This window comes from Neomonachus schauinslandi, chromosome 11 (assembly GCF_002201575.2).
Source record: "Neomonachus schauinslandi chromosome 11, ASM220157v2, whole genome shotgun sequence".
Taxonomy (NCBI): Eukaryota; Metazoa; Chordata; class Mammalia; order Carnivora; family Phocidae; genus Neomonachus; species Neomonachus schauinslandi.
This window is the reverse complement of record NC_058413.1, coordinates 15,632,765-15,652,341: the sequence shown is the minus strand read 5'-3', so window position 1 is coordinate 15,652,341 and position 19,577 is coordinate 15,632,765. Positions and strand designations below refer to the sequence as shown.

At 54.1% G+C, this 19,577-nt stretch overlaps 1 protein-coding gene across 1 annotated transcript in view; it reads left to right on the top strand.

Annotated features, from left to right (window-relative positions):
• The window catches only part of CREB3L1 (cAMP responsive element binding protein 3 like 1), a 35,712-nt gene extending 17,259 nt beyond the window's left edge, over positions 1–18,453 (top strand). Inside the window, exons 2-12 of the mRNA XM_021684782.1 lie at positions 1,987–2,215; positions 4,586–4,770; positions 8,097–8,175; positions 9,882–10,039; positions 10,716–10,865; positions 10,992–11,050; positions 11,252–11,320; positions 13,173–13,272; positions 14,893–15,019; positions 17,311–17,578; positions 17,763–18,453. Of these exons, the coding sequence (XP_021540457.1) occupies positions 1,987–2,215; positions 4,586–4,770; positions 8,097–8,175; positions 9,882–10,039; positions 10,716–10,865; positions 10,992–11,050; positions 11,252–11,320; positions 13,173–13,272; positions 14,893–15,019; positions 17,311–17,578; positions 17,763–17,799 (1,461 nt within the window). The 3' untranslated portion in view covers positions 17,800–18,453. The remainder of the gene's footprint in view (positions 1–1,986; positions 2,216–4,585; positions 4,771–8,096; positions 8,176–9,881; positions 10,040–10,715; positions 10,866–10,991; positions 11,051–11,251; positions 11,321–13,172; positions 13,273–14,892; positions 15,020–17,310; positions 17,579–17,762) is intronic.
• Positions 18,454–19,577: the final 1,124 nt, after the last annotated feature.

Here is a 19,577-nt window from a genome sequence, read left to right as displayed (position 1 = left end):
TCCAGGATCATGACCTGAGCCGAAGGCAGTCGCTTAACCAACTGAGCCACCCAGGCGCCCTCTTTGATCATTCTTCAGCTCAACTCAGCTCAAGCCTGGAGTTTGGCTTTGAGTAGCTGCAGTTTTCATACTAATAATGGCTAACAACCATTGAGTACTCACTACATACTAGGCACCATTCTGCTACGTGCATTAATGTGTGTGTGTGTTCTATGTGTAAGTGGTATGTGTACTTCACTCATTTTACCCTCATAATCCTATAAGGTGAGTATTAAGCACCTAACAAATATTTGATCTTCATGACAACAATCTTCATGATCTTCATGACAGTTCCTATGAAGTGGAACTATTATTTCCCCTTTGCAGATAGGGAAACTGAGGCACAGAGAAGTGAAATATTCTGAAGCTTGTTCTCAGAGGGCTTTTCTGTTCACCCCTTCAGGACTGGGGCAGGCTTTGAGTATTCCATGCGAGAAAGGGCCACCAGCTCTGACCCTGAACCAATCAATCCCCCAGAAGCCGGTCGTTAACCATTCACCACGTTGGACTCCAGGACCTGAAGCAACCCCCCCTCCCACCATCTCTTCCTTTTTTTTTTTTTCCCCACCATCTCTTCCAACCCACCAGCAAATGCATTCAATCGGCACATGTTTATAATTCTATAGAGAGAAAAAAATAAGCACCTACTATGTACCAGCCACCGGGTGCTTTATTAATAATGAGACACAATGTTTGTTGAGTATTATGTACCCAGGGCCATCCTCATAACAATCCTGACAGAAACTATTATCATCCTCACTGTACAAAGGAGGAAATGAAGCAGAGAGAGGTTAATTAACTTTCCCAAGATCTTAGAGACGAATATTTTTCAGACTTTTTTGTTTCTAAGAAATGCATTTTACTTCATTACTGAGTCCACACACACACACACACAACTGGGACGAAAACCTCACCAGGTATTTAATTTCACTATGTGAAGTGCAGTCTGGTATTTTCTACTCTTATTTTTTTTCTGTTTTACTTTTTCTTAAATCCTGGTTGTGACTTACTAGATTGATTTCACAACCCATTAATGAGTCACCACCCACAGTCTCATCAGCACTGAGTCATAGCTAGAAGTATCAAGGTCAGGATTCGAACCCAAGTAACATGGCTTCAGAGCCTAATCTCTTGGCATAAAGAAAGTCTTGGAAAGGGGCGCCTGGGTGGCTCAGTTGGTTGGGCGACTGCCTTCGGCTCAGGTCATGATCCTGGAGACCCGGGATCGAGTCCCGCATCGGGCTCCCTGCTCGGCGGGGAGTCTGCTTCTCCCTCTGACCCTCCCCCCTCTCATGCTCTCTCTCTCATTCTCTCTCTCTCAAATAAATAAATAAAATCTTTTAAAAAAAAAAAGAAAAAAGAAAGTCTTGGTAAGCGGAGAGTCTGGAAGCGTGAGGACAGGTGAGGACTGTGCTAATGAGGGGAGGAGCAGCCTTGATAATCCCACCACCTTGCACTCGAGCAAAAGATAAGAAAGTCACCAATATTGCCTTTGGGATGTGAACTTGCTGGCGTAGACACACACTCTTTCCTTAGTCTTCCCATGAAGTAGGGCAGACGGAGAAACAGACTCAGGCAGTCTGAGCGATTGAACCAAGGTCACAGAGCCAGAATGAGAGCCTGGTAGTCTGTTGCCTGGTCCGGGGATGCTCTTGAGCCCTCCCCAGCTCACCCTTGAGGATAATGACAGTGAGGCTGGAGATGGCAGCGGGGGGTGGAGGGAGAGGCGGGGGTGACAGCAGTGCCAGCCGTGATAGAAATGATAATAGTTGGTCCTGGGGATATGGGTAGTGGGGACGGTGGTGGCCTTAATGATGGAGGGAAGAATAATGGAGAGGATGTGGTGACGGTGGTGGTGGTGGCAGGCCTGGGGGCCCCACCCCAGCAGCATCTGTGCCCCCTTCCCAGGCTCCGCTGACCGCCCCCATGGCCCTCCTCCTTCCCTAGCACTTCCCGGAGCACCTGGACCACTTTGCGGAGAACATGGAGGACTTCTCCAACGATCTGTTCAGCAGTTTCTTTGATGACCCCGTGCTGGACGAGAAGAGCCCTCTACTGGACATGGAACTGGACTCCCCCACACCAGGCATCCAGGCTGAGCACAGCTACTCCCTGAGCGGTGACTCGGCGCCTCAGAGCCCCCTTGTGCCCATCAAGATGGAGGACACCACCCAAGGTAAGAAAGGGTAGAAGGACCCTGGGCCAGCCCAGACCCAGAAGGCCCAGGAAGGTGTGATGAGAGAGAACAAAAAGGCAGGAGGTAGCACTCCTCCAAGAGGTGTTTGGGGTGACTCCTCTGGGAGCCCCTGGGCATCTCAGCCTGCAGTGCCCCCCCCTCTGGTCCCTCAAAAGCTGCGTCCCCTCCTCAGAAAAACGAGGCTTCAGGAAAGCCGAGTGGTTTAGGTCACACACATGGTAAAATGCTTGGTAAGGACTTGGGAGCAAGTGAGCCCCTTGCTGCTAAACTGCACACCCTTGCCGCCACCACATTCGCCCCCCTGGAGGGCCGGCAGGGTATGGGGTGTGGACCCACACGGGCTTTGCTGTGCATCATGAGGCGTCACCTCCACGTGCTGCCATGTGGTCTTGAGCAAGTTGCTTCATCTCCCTGGCCCCTGTTTCCGCAATTATGAAATGAAGGTAATATATGCATCATAGGAATTCTGGCCAGGGTTTTTAAATCTATACATAAAGAACCCAGTTCAGTGACCAGCACATAATATGTAAGAAGAATTAGTGGCTATTTTCATTGTACGTATAAAAGTCCTGGTAATACTCGAGTGGCTAGCACAATGAACAGCATTTTTAATTCCTCTTTCTCTTCAGAGGACAGTGGTCTTGAATGAGTTTCTTGATATTCTCATCTATTAAATGGGGAGAATAATAGTGCCTGCCCCATAGGATTATTGGGAGGGATAAAAGAAGTCGTATGTAGCAAGGGCTGAGAGCCTCACTCAGCTCAACAACTGTGTGCTGCTTCTGACGGTCTTTGAGATTCCCCGGGGCAGAACTGGGACTCTGCACCCCACCCCGCTCACCCCTGTGAGGGCAGGGACTCCGTCTGGGGTTTAAATGGCTTCAGGGCTGGGGCTGCTGAGGTCTTAGCTTCCCTGCATGCCCTGGCCTCTCAGCCAAGCTTCTGGAAGTCACGTCCGCGTGTCCTCAGGCCTCACCCTGGGGAGGGGCAGGCAGCATGTGGAGTGGACCTCCTCCCATGGTAGGTTCTCCATCCACCCCCGCTGGGCCAGCCCAGCAGCTCCTCGGCCACCCCAAGTCTATTTTTAGAGCAATTTGTCTCTGGGCCCTTTGCAGGGGCAGCTTCCCGGAGGCTGGACAGCTGGCCCTGTAATTTGGGAAGACTGTGGGTGTTCCTGGAGCCCTGGGGCAGCCTGTGGGCCCAGAGCTGGGGTGCTCAGGCTCCCAGCAGGGTGGGGCCTCGTCTCTGAGGTGGGACCAGGCACCACTGACCCCCTCTCTCTACCCACAGCGGGCCCCAAAGGCCAGAGCGCCCTGGCCCTTCCCTTGCATATTGGCTCCCCAGACCCCCGCCTCGCCTCACCACTGCCTGGGGCTTGCAGCGCTGACTTGGAATGCAGGACTGTAGGCACCCATCAGGAAAAGGGGTGATGCCTGCCAGCCCTGTGGCCCAGGTGGGGCCAGGAGCCTCACTAAGAAGGCAGGAAGTGGACGCTACCCTGGGCAACCTGATCATCACATCTCACCACCCACATGCCCTCCCCACCCCCACCTCCTCACACACACACCCCCCACCCCGTCACCAGGTCCTGTGGATCCTCCCTTCTGAATTTGTCTCCAGCATGTCCCTTCCTCTCCATCCCCACTGTCACTTCCTTTGCTCAGGCTTCATCTTCTCTCGCTGGACTGTCACCAGCCTCCTGCGAGTCTCCCGGCCTCCACCTTGCCTGCAGTCAGGCCTGTCTCCACATAAACACAACATGATTTTTTTTGACATTACAAATCTGAGCGTGCTTAAAACCCTTCAGTGCTTCCCTCATTACCTTTAGGACAAAGTCGCAGCTGTGAGCCCAGTCTCCAAGGCCACACTACCCCTGCTGGCCTCTCTGGGCCCACCTTCCCCTTCCCTCTGCATTTCAGCAGCACTAAAACTGCTTGCGACTCTCACCAGGTCCCCCACCGCCTAGCACAGTGCTCAGCAAATGTTCACTGACTAGCAGTCATTGTGTTAACAATAGCTAGCATTTATTGAGCATTTACTTCTTGTCAGGCACTTTTACAGATGAAGAAGCTAAGGCTCAGAGAGGTTAAGCAACTTACCTAAGGTCACACAGCCAGTCAGGAGGGGTCCAGATCTGTTGTCCACGCCTGCTCTGTGAGCTGCAGAGTAAAGAAGATGCCCCACCTCTTCTGGCCCCAGCCTACCTCACCCAGCGCCCCTCTCTGCCCTTGCCTGTTTGTACACTACCATCTCTCCTCAGCCCAGTCTAGAGCAGCTCCCGGCGGGAGGAGGGCAGCAGAGCCCTCTGCTCGGGGAGTCCCCTGAGCCTGGTCCTGCCCCCTTCCCCAGACGTGGAACATGGAGCATGGGTGCTGGGACACAAACTGTGCTCCGTCATGGTGAAGCAGGAGCAGAGCCCGGAGCTGCCCGTGGACCCTCTGGCCGCCTCCTCGGCCATGGCCGCTGCTGCCGCCATGGCCACCACCCCGCTGCTGGGCCTCAGCCCCCTGTCCAGGCTGCCCGTCCCCCACCAGGTGAGCCTGGGGACTGTTCCCAGGGGCTGAGGGAGGGAGGCCGGGGGAGGCGGGGGTCTCTGTGGGAAGAGGCCTTCAAAGCCCTGTGTAGCCCAGGGCTGTGTGGACTGGGAACAATGTGACCCTGGGGGCTGAGGGTCAGAACTCCTGGACCAGGCCTCTGCCTACCCCTTGGGCTGCCCCTTGGCCGTCCTAGAATGGGAACAATCCATAGCACCCTCGAAGTAAGCTGGGCCCCTCACTGCGTGCCGAAGGAAGCTGACGGGGGCCCTGGCAGAGCTGGGCATCAGGGGCCCGGTCCAGGGTCTCAGAGATGGAGAGAGCGCAGGTCAGATAGCTGTCTCAAAGTGTAAGGATTTTTAAAAAGAATGACCAAAATGAGAATACAACCATTGTCAATATTTCAATTGTATATGTTTGTGAGATCGATATTTTTTACCTCATACGCTCAGGTCAGCCCCCCATCACCCCCCATGATACATAGATAACAGCATTCAACTCTAGATCCAAGGTCGACATCTGAAGAGCCTCCTGGGAATGTGAGGCCCAGACTCCAGGCCCTGCCTGGGTCCCAGTTTAGCTCTCATTTGTGCTCTGGGAGTGTTACCTTCTCTTTCTTCCTCAGCTTTCTTATCTGTAAAATGGGAGCATGAGCTGCCTCTAAGGGGCTTCAAGCCCTGAGTCTACAATAAAAGGGCCGTCTTAAAAATCCCTAGATTGGGGGTTTGACTGGCTCTGCCCCCTGCTGGCCACACGTCTCACCTGATCAAAATGCATGTGGCCAAAGGCCAAGATCAGCCCCTCCCCACCCCTGCACTGACCTAGGGGACCAAGGGTCACCTGTAAAGGTGGAAGATCTTTTGTGACCATCTCCAAGACTGGCTCAGCGACTCCTTGGGCCTTGCCGAAGCAGGAAGGGAAGGTGCAGCAGTAGCAGCAGCAGCCACCAGAGTCCTGGGAGATTGGGCACATGCCTCAGAGAGGGAAAATGAGGCTCAAGGAGCTAAGCGACTTGCCCAGAATCACACCGTCAGAAATAATGAGCTGCAGGGCGCCTGGGTGGCTCAGTTGGTTTAGCATCCAACTGTCGGTTTCGGCTCAGGTCATGATCTCGGGGATGTGAGATCAAGCCTGCTTAAGATTCTCTCTCTCCCTCTCTCTGCCCCTCCCCCACCTCTCTCCCCCTCTCTAAAACAAAACAAAAAATCCCACACGCAGAAATAATGAACTGCATTCCAAACTTGGCCCACAAGACCTGGAAGCCCACACTTCGCACTCTAGGGAGATCACGATGCTCTTGTGGAAGGCACAGGAACCAGAAGTTGGCATTGTCAGTAATGGGCTGGGTGACCCACCATTCTGCGTCACAGTGCCCTCCCTGTCACTTTAAGGGCTGAGCTGGGATGTAGACCAGAGAATCTCCAAGGTCCCTGCCAACTTGAACCTTCTGTGATTCTTACTCATCTGCCTACATTGGAGATTCTGTGTCCCAACCACAATATCATGGCCTCTCTCTGCTGGCTGTGAACCCAGAGGGGAGACTTGGTCCTGAAATCCAGCACCCAACAACACAGTGCCTTCCGCAAAGATAACACCACCTAGATGCGTGCTGATAATCATGTGCAGGAAGCCATGCATGTTCTTTTTTTATTATTATTCAATTAATTAACATATAAGGTAGTATTGGGCGCCTGGGTGGCTCAGTTGGTTAAGCGACTGCCTTCGGCTCAGGTCATGATCCTGGAGTCCCTGGATCGAGTCCCACATCGGGCTCCCTGCTCGGCAGGGAGTCTGCTTCTCCCTCTGACCCTCCCCCCTCTCATGTGCTCTCTCTCTCTCTCTCTCTCATTCTCTCTCTCTCAAATAAATAAATAAATCTTAAAAAAAAAACATATAATGTAGTATTAGTTTCAGAGGTAGAGTTCAGTGATTCATCAGTTGCATGTAACACCCAGTGCTGATTACATCACGTGCCCTCCTTAATGCCCGTCACCTAGTGACCCCGTCCCCCATCCCCCCCTCCAGTAACCTGCAGTTTGTTTCCTATGGTTAAGAGTCTCTTATGGTTTGTCTCGCTCTCTGATTTCCTCTTGTTTTATTTTTCCCTCCCTTCCCCTATGCTCCTCTGTTTTGTTTCTTAAATTCTGCATATGAGTGAAATCATATGATAATTGTCTTTCTCTGATTGACTTATTTTGCTTAGCATAATACCCTCTAGCTCCATCCGTGTCATTGTAAATGGCAAGATTTCCTTTTTTGGTGGCTGAGTAATATTCCACTGTAGATATATACCACATCTTCTTTATCCATTCATCTGTTGATGGACATCTGGGCTCTTTCCATAGTTTGGCTATGGTGGACATTGGTGCTATAAACATTGGGGTGCACGTACCCCTTCGGATCACTACACTTGTATCTTTGGGGTAAATCCCTAGTAGGCCATACATGTTCTTGATGTCCTTTCTGGAACAGCAAGTGGGAATATAAAGAAATAGGAATGCATTGTTTGTTTAAAACATAAATCTAGTTCTGTCCGTCCCTTGTGATACAACCCATCAGGGACTCCTTATTGTTTCAAACTTCCTTGTCTGGTCCCTTTCTACCCTCTGTGAATCCTACCACCACCCCCGCCCCACCCTCTAGCCAGGCCTTCTGGTCTTGTTTCCTACCATTCTCCCCTGACATACACCCCTATACTCTGGACACCCTGAATACTTGCAGCTTCCAGATCTGGCCTTGCGCTCTAGCCTCTGTGCCTTCGCAGATGCTTTTCCCTCTGCTTGGAATTCTTTTCCTTTCACTTACCACCTGCCCTGTCCTTTATCTGGAACATTCCTATTTATACTTCAGGACTCCGTTCCAAGTTCAGCTGCTTAGAGAGCTCACCCTGATCCCCCAGCCAGTTAAGGCCTTCTTCATCGGTGCTACTGTTACCATTCACTGAACAGCTACAATGCACCAGACATTACTTCTCTCCTCTTGGCAACCCACATACCAAGGCCTATGCGGCCTTCACAGTCAGCACAGAGCAGCCTCCATCAAAAAGATGGCCTTGGCCTTGGAGGCCACAAGAAGCCCTCCTTCTCCAAGCTTAAGGTCTAAACTACACTAACTACTTAGCCCACCATTCTCTTCTCCTAGGTCTTACTTGGCTTCTCTGAGCCTGAGAACTTGCCTTTTCTCCCTCTGGGCTGTACCCAGAACCCTGAGTCCAGCCACCTCCTTAATTGTGCAGAGCAGACCGCCAGCCTCAGGGAGGGTAGGAGGTTGAATGGTGGGGACAGCCTCAAGGGCAGCTGATGGAGCTGGGCCTGTCTCTTCCTCAGGCCCCAGGAGAGATGACTCAGCTGCCAGTGATCAAAGCAGAGCCCCAGGAGGTGAATCAGTTCCTCAAAGTGACACCAGGTAAGTGTGTCCAGAGGGACTATTCCTCTCCAGTCTTGGGCAGACAGCATTCCCTACCCCCTTGGCCCAGCCCACCCATCTCCCTCAACAGCCCCCATCTCTCCCCAGAATATCCTTTCCTCCCTGTTCTGCACACTTTCCACCCATCCAGCTCCCTTTTGACCCAGTCTACAACTGTCATCTCTGTTATTGACACGCTCACCCTGTTTGCTAATCCCCCTCCTGTCATTCACTAATGGAAGCCCACTCTATAGCCGCCCATCCACCCATCCATCCATCCATCCATCCATCCATCCATCCATCCATCCATCCAATGAGAGTTCATTGGACATGTCTGGGAAAGCAGAGGGAGAAGACAGTCCTGTGCCCAAGTAGATCACAGAGTAGTGAGGGCCCGTTTCCTAGCAGCCATATGGGTTAAAGATGGCAGATTCCCCAGGAGGCCTTGGAGGCACATCCCCAGACCTGACAGGGGGGAAGGGAACACAGAGGAAGCTTCTTGGATTGGCCAGAAGGAGAATAGGCTAACTGAATCTTTCCAACCCTGCCTCATTAATTCATCAAACATTCATTAAGCATATACTACGTATCAGGCCCTGGGCTGAGTAGCACAAGGTTTAGAAAGATGAGTAAGACCCAAGCTTCGCCCTCACGCTGTTCACTCCCTCAGAGAGAAGATTCACAGAAGGTAGAAAGGGCCCACTGTGAAAACACATCATCTTGTAGAGTGCCCTTCAATCCGTAAAGCATCTTCATGTACATGAGCTCATTGCGTCCTCAAGGCTCCCTGCAGTCAGTGCACTCCCTTTCAACAGGGAAGTGAGGCCGGGAGGGGTTAATAAATATGACTACGGGTCACACACTTGGGGCAGGTGACAGCAGAACTCGAACTCAGGCTCCCTGACTCCACGTTCTGGGCTCTTCACATTATGGCACCCTTAAGAGGCAAATCAAAGTGCAGGGAGGGAGAGAGGACTCGTGCAGGGGGCAGTTAGGGGTGGAGTCTGGAAGGATGCAGCTGTTCCTCTGGAGCCTCAGCCCGCTCTGCAATGATCCGGGCATTCTGTGCTGTCCTGGGAGCTCTCCCTGCAGCTGGGCTCTCGGTCCTCGTGGCTCTGCCCAGGATCTTCCCTGACCACCGCAGTGTGCCAGTCTTCCTGATGCTGCAGCCAGAGAGCAGCAGCGGGGAGGGGGAGGCTGGGGACCGCAGGGCTCCTGGCTGGTCTGCTGAAAGCCTGCTGTCCTGTCACGCTCAAGTTGGAAGTGGAACCTTGGGATTGCTTGGGCTAGATGTTTGGCAGTGGGAAAAAGGAAGTGACAGAGCCTGTTGCTTGCCCAGCCCGATCCCATGGTCTGGCTATGGGCAAACTCCAGTCACCTCTGGGGTTACCAGTGGAGGCTCCAAGGGCCTGGACCCTGTGAACTCAGGGATGGGGGAGGGACTTCGAGAATCCAGCCTCCATGACAGCCACCCCGAGGAGCCAGGCCTCTGTGGCGTTGGAGATGGGATGGCATTCAGAAATGAACTTCTGGATGTCAGCTCATCTTTCTGACATGGCAGAGGGGGTGGGACAGCTGATGGGACAGCTGGTCAAGGCCCCAGTATTCCGTCCCCCACAGTGTCAGGGCTGGCTGACCTCTGATGTCCAAGCAGAGGTGGGATGCAACCCTGCTAACCTGGATTCCCCTCCCCCCGCTCTCCCCAGAGGACCTGGTGCAGATGCCTCTGACGCCCCCCAGCAGCCACGGCAGCGACAGTGACGGCTCCCAGAGTCCCCGCTCTCTGCCCCCCTCCAGCCCTGTCCGGCCCATGGCCCGCTCCTCCACGGCCATCTCCACCTCCCCCCTTCTCACCGCCCCTCACGTAAGCAGCTGGGGGTGGGCTGAGCCTAGAGGCAAGGGATTGATTAGTCCACTCTGCACACGACCAGCGAGGAGGGGTCTGGGAGCCCCAAGCCTGATCCCCATCCCCATCAGCATTCAGAGCAGATGGGAGTGCGAATCTCCTAATCCTGTTCTGGGGTAAAGAGGAAACAGGTAGAGAGGTCCAAGAGGCCTGTCACACCCCCACTATTGCAGAACCAGGACTAGAACTTGACATTCCTGACCTCCAGGGGATGGCCCAGGCTGGCTCCAAGGAGCACTGCTTGGGAACAGGACTCAGGAGGCCCCAAATCGCCTGGGAAACATGGAGCTGAGTCCTGCATGGAGCCTCCCAAGTGAAGACTGTAGGGGTCTGAGGGGGTTGCTGTTTAGGGGCTCTGGACAAGTCAGCTTTGAGGCTGTGGATTCCAGAATGGGATCTAGGGGACCCGCCCCCACCCCGACCCTGCAATAATATACTGAATGCCTAACATGCTGGGCTCCCAGCACTGTTGATACATGTTAGTGGATTTCATTCAGATCCACCCTTTTTCAAATTAGGAAACCGAGGCTAGGAGAGTGGAGTGCCTTCCCTCAGTCACGCAAAGTCAATGGCAGAGCTTGGATTTGAACCCATGGCTGTCTGGTTCCTAACCATCATGTCCTACCTCCCACAGAAATTACAGGGGACATCAGGGCCACTGCTCCTGACAGAGGAGGAGAAACGCACCCTGATTGCTGAGGGCTACCCCATCCCCACGAAACTCCCCCTCACCAAAGCCGAAGAAAAGGCCTTAAAGAGGGTCCGGAGAAAAATCAAGAATAAGGTAAAGCATGAGCTGGACCCTGGCCCTGTCCTAGGGCTCCCCTGGTGACACCAGCCCTAAAATTGAGGGCCCCCCGGAAATGGTTATGTGGCTGTGGTAACCCCTTTTCTGCGGCCTCCCCCCTAGATCTCGGCCCAGGAGAGCCGCCGTAAGAAGAAGGAGTACGTGGAATGTCTAGAAAAGAAGTAAGTATCCTGGGCAGGGCGGTGGGCCTGGGCCCCACTCCCCCGCCTGCCCCGCTGTCCCCAGTGCTCTCTCAAAGGGCACCGGAGCAGGGGGCTTGGGGCTTGGGGCCTGGGATGCCTCAGGGAGCGGTGGACAGGGCAGAGAGGGCAGCAGTGAGTCTGGGGCCTGGCCCTGAGCCTGTGTCTGCTTGGCCCCCTCAGGGTGGAGACATTTACGTCAGAGAACAACGAACTGTGGAAGAAGGTAGAGACCCTGGAGAATGCCAACAGGTGGGTGGTACCACCTGCATCCTCCCCGGCCCCCTGCCCTCCTGCAGCCAGGGCCCGGCTCTGGCATAGCTCTGGGAGGCAGGAGGCAGGAGAGGTGACTGAGTTCAGGATGACAGGAACCCTGCAGCCTGGGACCCCTGGCTTCCCATCTTTCTTCATCCGCGCATAGCTCTAAACACCTGACAGGGCAGCTGAGCCGCGTAAGTGAGTTGGTGTAGGGCAGTGGCTTTCAAAGCGGAATTCCCCAGACCAGCAGCAGCCGCCCCTGGAAAGTTTTGGAAATGCTGATTTTCAGACCTCAAGCCAGGCCTGCTGAATCAGGAACTCCCTGGGGAGGGCTCAGCACTCTGTGTTTTAATAAGCCCTCCAGGTGATTTTGACGTACCCTAACGTTAGAACCGCTGGGGTGGGTGGGTGCTTGCAACTCAGAGCTCTTCTCACCAGCAAATAGCATCAGCACCACCTGGGAGCTTGTAAGAACCGCAGGATCTCGGGACTCTCCCCCGACTTAACAGAATCAGAATCTGCATTTCAACACGATCCTTCAGTGATTCGAATGCACAATTCCCTTTGCGAAACCTCAGTATGGGGCCAGCACAGGTCACAGCTACCTAAAGTCACAGCCTGGGTTTCTTAATCCCACTCTGCCATTTTTGTGATTCTGGGAAAACTGTTAAACCTCTCTGGTCCCCAGTTGTTTTGTCTACGTGGGGATGATAGAAGCTCTATCTCACGGGATTCTTGTGAAGATACAATGAGACGGCGCCGGTAAAGGGCCCAGCACTGTGCTTGGCATTTAAGAATGCTCAATTCGTGTTAGCTTTTCTTCTCCTCTTTTTTTTTTTTTTTTATGGTTATTCTGAATTCTTGATAGTGCCTAGCCAGGAGCCCACAGTAGGTCTCTAATAATTATTTGCTGGGGTAAATTAAAATGACAAGAGACAACAGCTGGTATGTAGCAGGTGCTCAACAGAAGGCTTTTTCCTTCTTTCCTTCCTTCTCCCCCAGCTTCTCCAGCAGGATCCAGCCACTCCCCAGATTGACCTGGAGAATGCCGCCCACTCAGGGAAGGGGGGCGGGGCCGCACTCCTCACCCCTGTACCTCTGGCCCAGATTCCTCTCTGGCCCAAAATAGGGCCAGGCCCTTGGAGCTCTTTCGCCACCTGCTGTGCATTCTGGTAACTGCAACCCCAGTGCCCGGCTAGGTGGAGGAAAGAGACAGTTAAACTGTGGTTGGCCAAGCGTGGGCTGAGGAGACCCTGTGTGTGCCCGGAGGACTGCACGTCGTTGGGTGGGACCCGGTCCTCGCCCTCAGGGAGCCCACGGTTAGTGAAGGAGACTGACACGGAAATCCATGAACAGAAACGAGATGTTACAGGTGCCTTGGTACAAGCAACAGTGACAAAATTAACCAAAGTGGTAGCTATATTTACTGGACCCTCACTACACACCAGACAGCTGCCGGACATGGCCTTCTCATCAGCTCCGGGAATCGTGGGGTACAAAGGAAAGAAGGTCACTGTAGCTGTGGCTGGCGTAGGTGAAGAAAAAGGTGACCTCAGCCCAGGTGGGGCAGACCTTCCTCCCCACCCCACTTTGGCCAGGAGCATCACAGGGCACCCCTGAGCTCCCATAGGGTGACCCAGCTATTCATCACGAGACAGGCCCCAGGTTCCCCAAGCCACGCCACAGAGGAGCCAAGCGGGAGGTGACCTTTTCTGTCTTGACTGAAACGGGCACCTGGTGTGGAAGCCAAGTGTGGAGCCAGCCCAGGTGCTCCCTGGGAGAGCTCCAGGAGGCAGAGATGCCTTCTGGGGCAGAGCCTGCCAAGTGACCACTGTGCCCTCCTCAGGACCCTGCTCCAGCAGCTGCAGAAACTCCAGACTCTGGTCACCAACAAGATCTCAAGACCTTACAAGATGGCTGCCACCCAGACTGGGACCTGCCTCATGGTAGGTGCTATTCCCTCACCACAGGGCCACATGAGGACCAGTCTTCCCCAGGCTGGCCTTCTAGGAAGGCCGGCAGAGCTTTGATGATTGGCAACATCACCAGGGTACACCATCCTAGTTCCTGGTGAGCTGGCTCCTGAAGACCCCAGCCTCTCACCAAGCCCATGGAGCCTTCCAGAACATGACCTTCCCTGACCAGTTCTAACACAGTGTGGATGTGTAGGGACTCACGTGAACCCAGCTAGGGGATAGCAGGGCAAGTCCCTTGAGGAGGCAGTTTCTATACCCTGGGGGGCAAAGGGCTTAGGGAGACACAAGGTTGGGAGGCACTTGGTTCTTTCTTCCTGGAATGAATAGCGAGGAGAAGGCTGAGCAAATCTCTAGAAGCCCAAAAGAATGTGCAGGGTGGGGGTGCCTGGGTGGCTCAGTCGGTTAAGCGTCTGCCTTCGGCTCCGGTCATGATCCCAGGGTCCTGGGATCGAGCCCCGCATCGGGCTCCCTGCTCGGCGGGAAGCCTGCTTCTCCCTCTCCCGCTCCCCCTGCTTGTGTTCCCTCTCTCACTGTGTCTCTCTTTGATAAATAAATAAAATCTTTAAAAATAAATAAATAAATAAATAAATAAATAAATAAATAAAAACTTAGCGAGGGGCGCCTGGGTGGCTCAGTCGTTAAGGGTCTGCCTTCGACTCAGGTCATGGTCCCAGGGTCCTGGGATCGAGCCCCGTATCGGGCTCCCTGCTCAGCGGAGAGCCTGCTTCTCCCTCTCCTGCTCCCCCTGCTTGTGTTCCCTCTCTCACTGTGTCTCTCTCTGATAAATAAATAAAATCTTTAAAAAAATAATAAATAAATAAATAAATAAATAAATAAATAAAAACTTAGCGAGGGGCGCCTGGGTGGCTCAGTCATTAAGGGTCTGCCTTCGACTCAGGTCATGGTCCCAGGGTCCTGGGATCAGGCCCAGCGTCAGGCTCCCTGCTCAGCGGGAAGCCTGCTTCTCCCTCTCCCACTCCCCCTGCTTGTGTTCCCTCTCTCGCTGTGTCTCTCTCTGATAAATAAATAAAATCTTCAAAAAAAAAAAAATGTGCAGGGTGTGGTTCAGACATCTGCAAGTCCGTCTTCCACGCTGTCCTGGAAATGTGCAGCCTGCTGCCTCTTGGCTAATTGCTCCCCAGGCCCTCTGAGATCCTCATGCTCTCAGGTGGCAGGCACGATGTGGGGTGGGCTTAGTTCGGGCTGTGTGACTCTTAACTCCTCCTGCTGAGAATCTGGTGTGATGCTCTGTCCCCTCGCTTGTCCCCCACCCCTCCATGCCCAAGTACTCCTTTCTTACTATCCTGATTCCCCCACCTTATAGGTGATAACCGTGTTGACCGCTTCCCTCTTTTTCTAACACTGCCTGTGGTGGCCCCCTACCAAGGGCTGACATGGCCTGAGCAGCCTCCTCCACCTTCTCCAAAAAGGGTGGAAGACCACACATCTAGGGGGTGGCTGGCTCTGGGCGCTGCTTTCTTGGAAAAATACCGAGCTTTTTATACCTACTGTTTGGGGGGGGAAGGATTGGGGATGGCCAGGGTTGCACCCCCCCCAACCTGCTCTGACCACCACTCTCTCCACTACCAGGTGGCAGCCTTGTGCTTCGTTCTGGTGCTGGGCTCCCTTGTGCCCTGCCTCCCTGAGTTCTCCTCCAGCTCCCAGACTGTGAAGGAAGACCCCATGGCCGCTGACAGCGTCTACACAGCCAGTCAGAGTGAGTGCCCTGAGCCAGGCGACCTTCCCTGGGTCCCAACTTCTGGGCATAAGCCAGATACAAGGGAGGAGCTGGGTTCTGGGTTGGCGACATCTCATTCTACCTCCTCATTTTACAGATGGAGGAACTGAGGCCCCCCCTCCAAGGTTCTATGATTTATTCGATGTTAGTTGTGGAATTGGGACTACACTGCAGGCTACCTGATCCCAGCCCACCCAAGAGTGGCCTGCGGGGGTGGGGGGTGGTTTAGGGGACAGCAGGAATGTTCCCACCCTACCCGCCCCCACCCCAGCCCCCAGGAATTATGGTACCAGTGGTTACGGGGCATCTGCTAGGAACAGTTAGTATTTCGGGACTGGGATAGCATGTGAGTTTCGGTTCAAGGGCACTTTCCCATCAGACAGTGGTGGCTGGAGCACTGTGTTAAGGAGTGCCAGGATGCATCGGTAATGTCAAGCACGGGCAGAGGAGGGGTGGTGGTGATGTGGGCTCAGATAGTTACCAGCCCATGGGGAACTGACTGCAAGATACAGTGCTTAAGAGCATGGGGCTTCAGAGTCAGTCATGCCTGCCATTGCCCTTGCTAACTGTGTCACATTGGGCACGTGTCTTGACATCCCTAAGCTGTCATGTCTTCATCTGAAAAACAGAAGTTACAGTTCTGCACTCCCCGAGCATGAGTGTTGTCACAACTAAATGGCACGGGGCACGCACACTTTTGGCACAGGGTCTGTCACACAGCAGGCGCTTAATCAGTGAGTGCATCCCCTCCCTTTTTGAAGACCTCACCAGAGGAGAGAAAAGATACAATAGGCAGGTGGCAAGGGGAGAAACTGGTAGAAGGTGCAGCAAAGAATAGTATGGATTTCCAGAAGCAGAAGGTACTTCAGGTAGACCTACAGAGGAACTTCCTAACTGTTCATCGTCTACCAGGAATGAATTATCTGGCAGGGCAGGAGGAGGAAGAGGAAGCAGATGGGGGTGGGGTCAGAGAGGGAGGAGACGGGGAGGAGTAGGATTCAAGAAGGAGAGATAGGCAGGGAGAAGGAGCCAGACCAGCAGGGCCTTGACAGGAGGAAGGGGTGGGGAGGGCTAGGGGAAGAGGAAATGGAGGTGGTGAGCGAAAACCACTCCCTGGACAAGCGTGGCCTGAGAAGAGACAGGACAGTCGCAGAGGGAGGTGGGCCGCGGGGGTGTTAGGGCCGAGAGTCCCATATCCATTTTCCAAGGCCAGGGGGGCCCTGGGGTCTTCGGAGGTAGAGGAAGCCGACGGAGAGGAAGGGAGGGAAGTGGGGGGTGGGGCCGGTGTGGATGAACAAAGCCCCTTGGAGTGAATGCAGTGGGTTGCAGGCCCTGTGTGTATCTGTGGTAGGAAGTGGCCTCTGGAGCTGGCGGGCTTTCAGGGCTGCTGCATTGCTCAATGGCAGGGAGTGCCTTTCACACACACTCTTAGGTCAGGGCCTGAGGGCCCGGAAGGTGCTGGGGGATCCTGGAGCCAGGCAACCCTGGGTTTGCCTCTCGCTTCCAGCATAGGCCAAAGTACCTGATAAGCTGGAACCTCACCTGTTCTGTGAAACAGGGCTAAAAATAGCTCCTTCCCAGGAGTTTCTGTGAGATGCTCGTGATTTGATATGCAGGTCAAAGGGCTCTGCACAATGCCTGGCACAGAGTAGATATCCAACAAACGTGTTTTCTTTTCCTTCACTTTCCTGAAGTGCACCCTAGGGCCTAGAATGGGGAAGAGGGCACCTGGGTGGCTCAGGGGGTTAAGCCTCTGCCTAGCTCCCCTGCCCCCCAGCCAGGCTCCCTGCTCAGTGGGGAATCTGCTTCTCTGCACCAGCCCCCCCACTAGTGCTCTCACTCTCTCAAAGAAGTAAATAAAATCTTCTAAAAATAGAGAAGGGGGAAGAGATTGATTCAAGGTCTCAGAGATAAGTGAGTAGTAGAGGTAGGATTAGAACCCAGCTCTCAGATGCCCCGCCCTGGTACCCTCTGCTTAGGAAGAACTACTCTCTCGGAGTGCATACTAAACACAGTTTCAATCACTTTGCCCCTATGGTCTCATCAAACCACATCTACATGAGGTTCGGCCCTAGTATCCCTATTTTACGGATGAGCAAACTGAGGCTCAGAAAGGCTAAAGCAAAGGCCTGACTCGCCAGAGGTCATACCAATGGGCAGTGTTAGAGCTGGGGTTCAGACTCAGGCCCTCGTCCTTCACTACTGGGCCAGGAATGTGGCTGGGAGTGGGGAGCCTTGGCACGGAGGCTCACCATGAGCTCTCTGTCCAGTGCCCTCCCGGAGCCTCCTGTTCTACGACGAGGGGGCAGGCTCGTGGGAGGAGGGCCGCAGTGCCCTCCTGCCTGTGGAGCCCCCAGACAGCTGGGAAATCAAGCCGGGGGGGCCGGCTGAGCAGCGGCCCCAGGACCACCTGCAGCATGACCACCTGGACAGCACCCACGAGACCACCAAGTACCTGAGTGAGGCCTGGCCAAAAGACGTTGGTGGAAACGGCACCAGCCCCGACTTCTCTCACCCCAAGGAGTGGTTCCGTGAGAGGTAGGTGGGTGGCCCCTTCCCTTCCTGGGGCCCCAGGCTCCACCCACGCTCCGCGGGGAGGGGAGTCCCCATGTCAGCCACGCCTCCCCAAGGCCCCCTCCCACTCACATTCTGATCCAGTGCACAGAGGGGTGAGAGGATCCTCACTGGACACACTCACCCCGGACTTCTGTTCTCTCTCCAGGGATCTGGGCCCCAATACCACCATCAAACTCTCCTAGGCCGCGCCAAGACCCAGGACACAGGACGTACCCTCTGGCACCCAGAAGAGGGGTTGTCTTGCTCTCTAACCCGGATCCAGCTTGTCCCCCTGCCCCCTGGGCTCCCATCCCAGGAGAAAGCGTTCCACTTCTCCCCAGCCCTTCTTTGCCCCACTCTTTCCCAGGGCCTCTCCTTTCCCCACCACATTTGGACTGTTTGTTCCCTTGGGCCGACCACTCTGTTCTCACCCCTCCCTCCCACAGCCATCCGTCCTTCTCAGATAAACCACTCACTGGGCCAACTCCCTCCTTTCTCATATGACCAACACGACCACTGCCTCCCTGCTCCCCCCACAGACACACCCATCCACACACCGACACACACCCCCCTCCCTGCCCCGCCCCACTGTACAGAGACCAAGAACAGAAATTGTTTGTAAATAATGAACCTTATTTTTTATTATTGCCAATCCCCTAAGATATTGTATTTTACAAGTCTCCATCCTCCCTTCACCCCTCCCTTGTTTTATATTTTATGAAGTTAGTGCGGGCTTTGCTGTTCCCTGGCCCTCACCTGGCCTCCCCCTGCCGCAGCCCAAGCCGCTGGGCCTTTTTGATTGCCAGACTGCTTCCTCCATGAGCTGAGCACATGCTTTAAGAAGGCAAAAGTAAAAAAAAAAAAAAAGGGCGCCCATATTCCCGGATTGGGGCCTTCCGTCAGGGGGGGGGGGGGGGGGCACTCTTTTCGTGGGGGGAAGGGGACCAGGACCGAGAGAGGGGGAGTGAGAAGAGGAAGTTTATCTTACATTCCGCCAGGGGCTCATTGAGGGCGTGCTCATGTGAGAGGGTGTTTCTCCCTCTTCCAGCCAGGCGCAGGATTCAGGCTAGATGGCCAGAGGACTGCTGTAATCCCACCACCCCAAGGCTCCTCCTCCAACCGCTGACCGTGGAGGCAGAGAGTCGTATCAGCCACAGTCTTGGCCTTTGGGGATGCGAACCGCTAGGATCAAGCATCTGCTCTGGACCAGATACTGTGCCAGACACTTTCCATGCTGTACCCAATTAGGTCCTCCTGAGGCCCGCCAGCATTTCAGCTCTTGTGTCCTCTGCCTCAGCTGGGTCAAAGGTGCAGACCCCACAGTAAGAAGAGCTGTGTTTAACTCCTGGGGCTGCCACTCACTGGCTGGGTGTGGTAGGCAGAATCCTAACATGGCCCCCAAGCTTCCTGCCCCCGACTCTCCAAATCCCCCCATACAGACCTATTTAATCCCCTCCCCTGGGGTATGCAGGAGACCTGTAAATATAAGGGGATGTCACTCCCATAATTAGGTGATCTTTTACGGCAAAAGTAAAGAGATTTCGCAGGTGTAATTAAGGTCCCAAATCACCTGATTCTGGGTTCCTCAACAGGGAGATGATCCTTAGTGGGCCTGGCTTAATCAAGTGAAAGCCATTTTAAAAAGGGATTGGGCTTTTCCTGAAGAGAAACAGTCTCCTGCTGGCCTTGAAGCGAACAGCCCTGTGTGAACTGCATGGAGGGGGTGGCCTCCAGGAGCTGAGGGCCTCGGGGCCGGAGTGGCAAGGCACTGAATTCCACCAACAACTTCAACATGCCTCATCTCGGCTCCAGATGAGACCCCCCACAGGGCCAACTGGGCTGTTCTGACTGTGAGCCATGGAATCTGAGATCATCCGTATGTCATCTTAAGCTGCCATGCTCGTGGTGATTTGTCACACAGCATAGGAAAGTAAGATACTGTGTAACCCAAGTCTTTCTGAGCCTCCATTTTTGTTTGTAA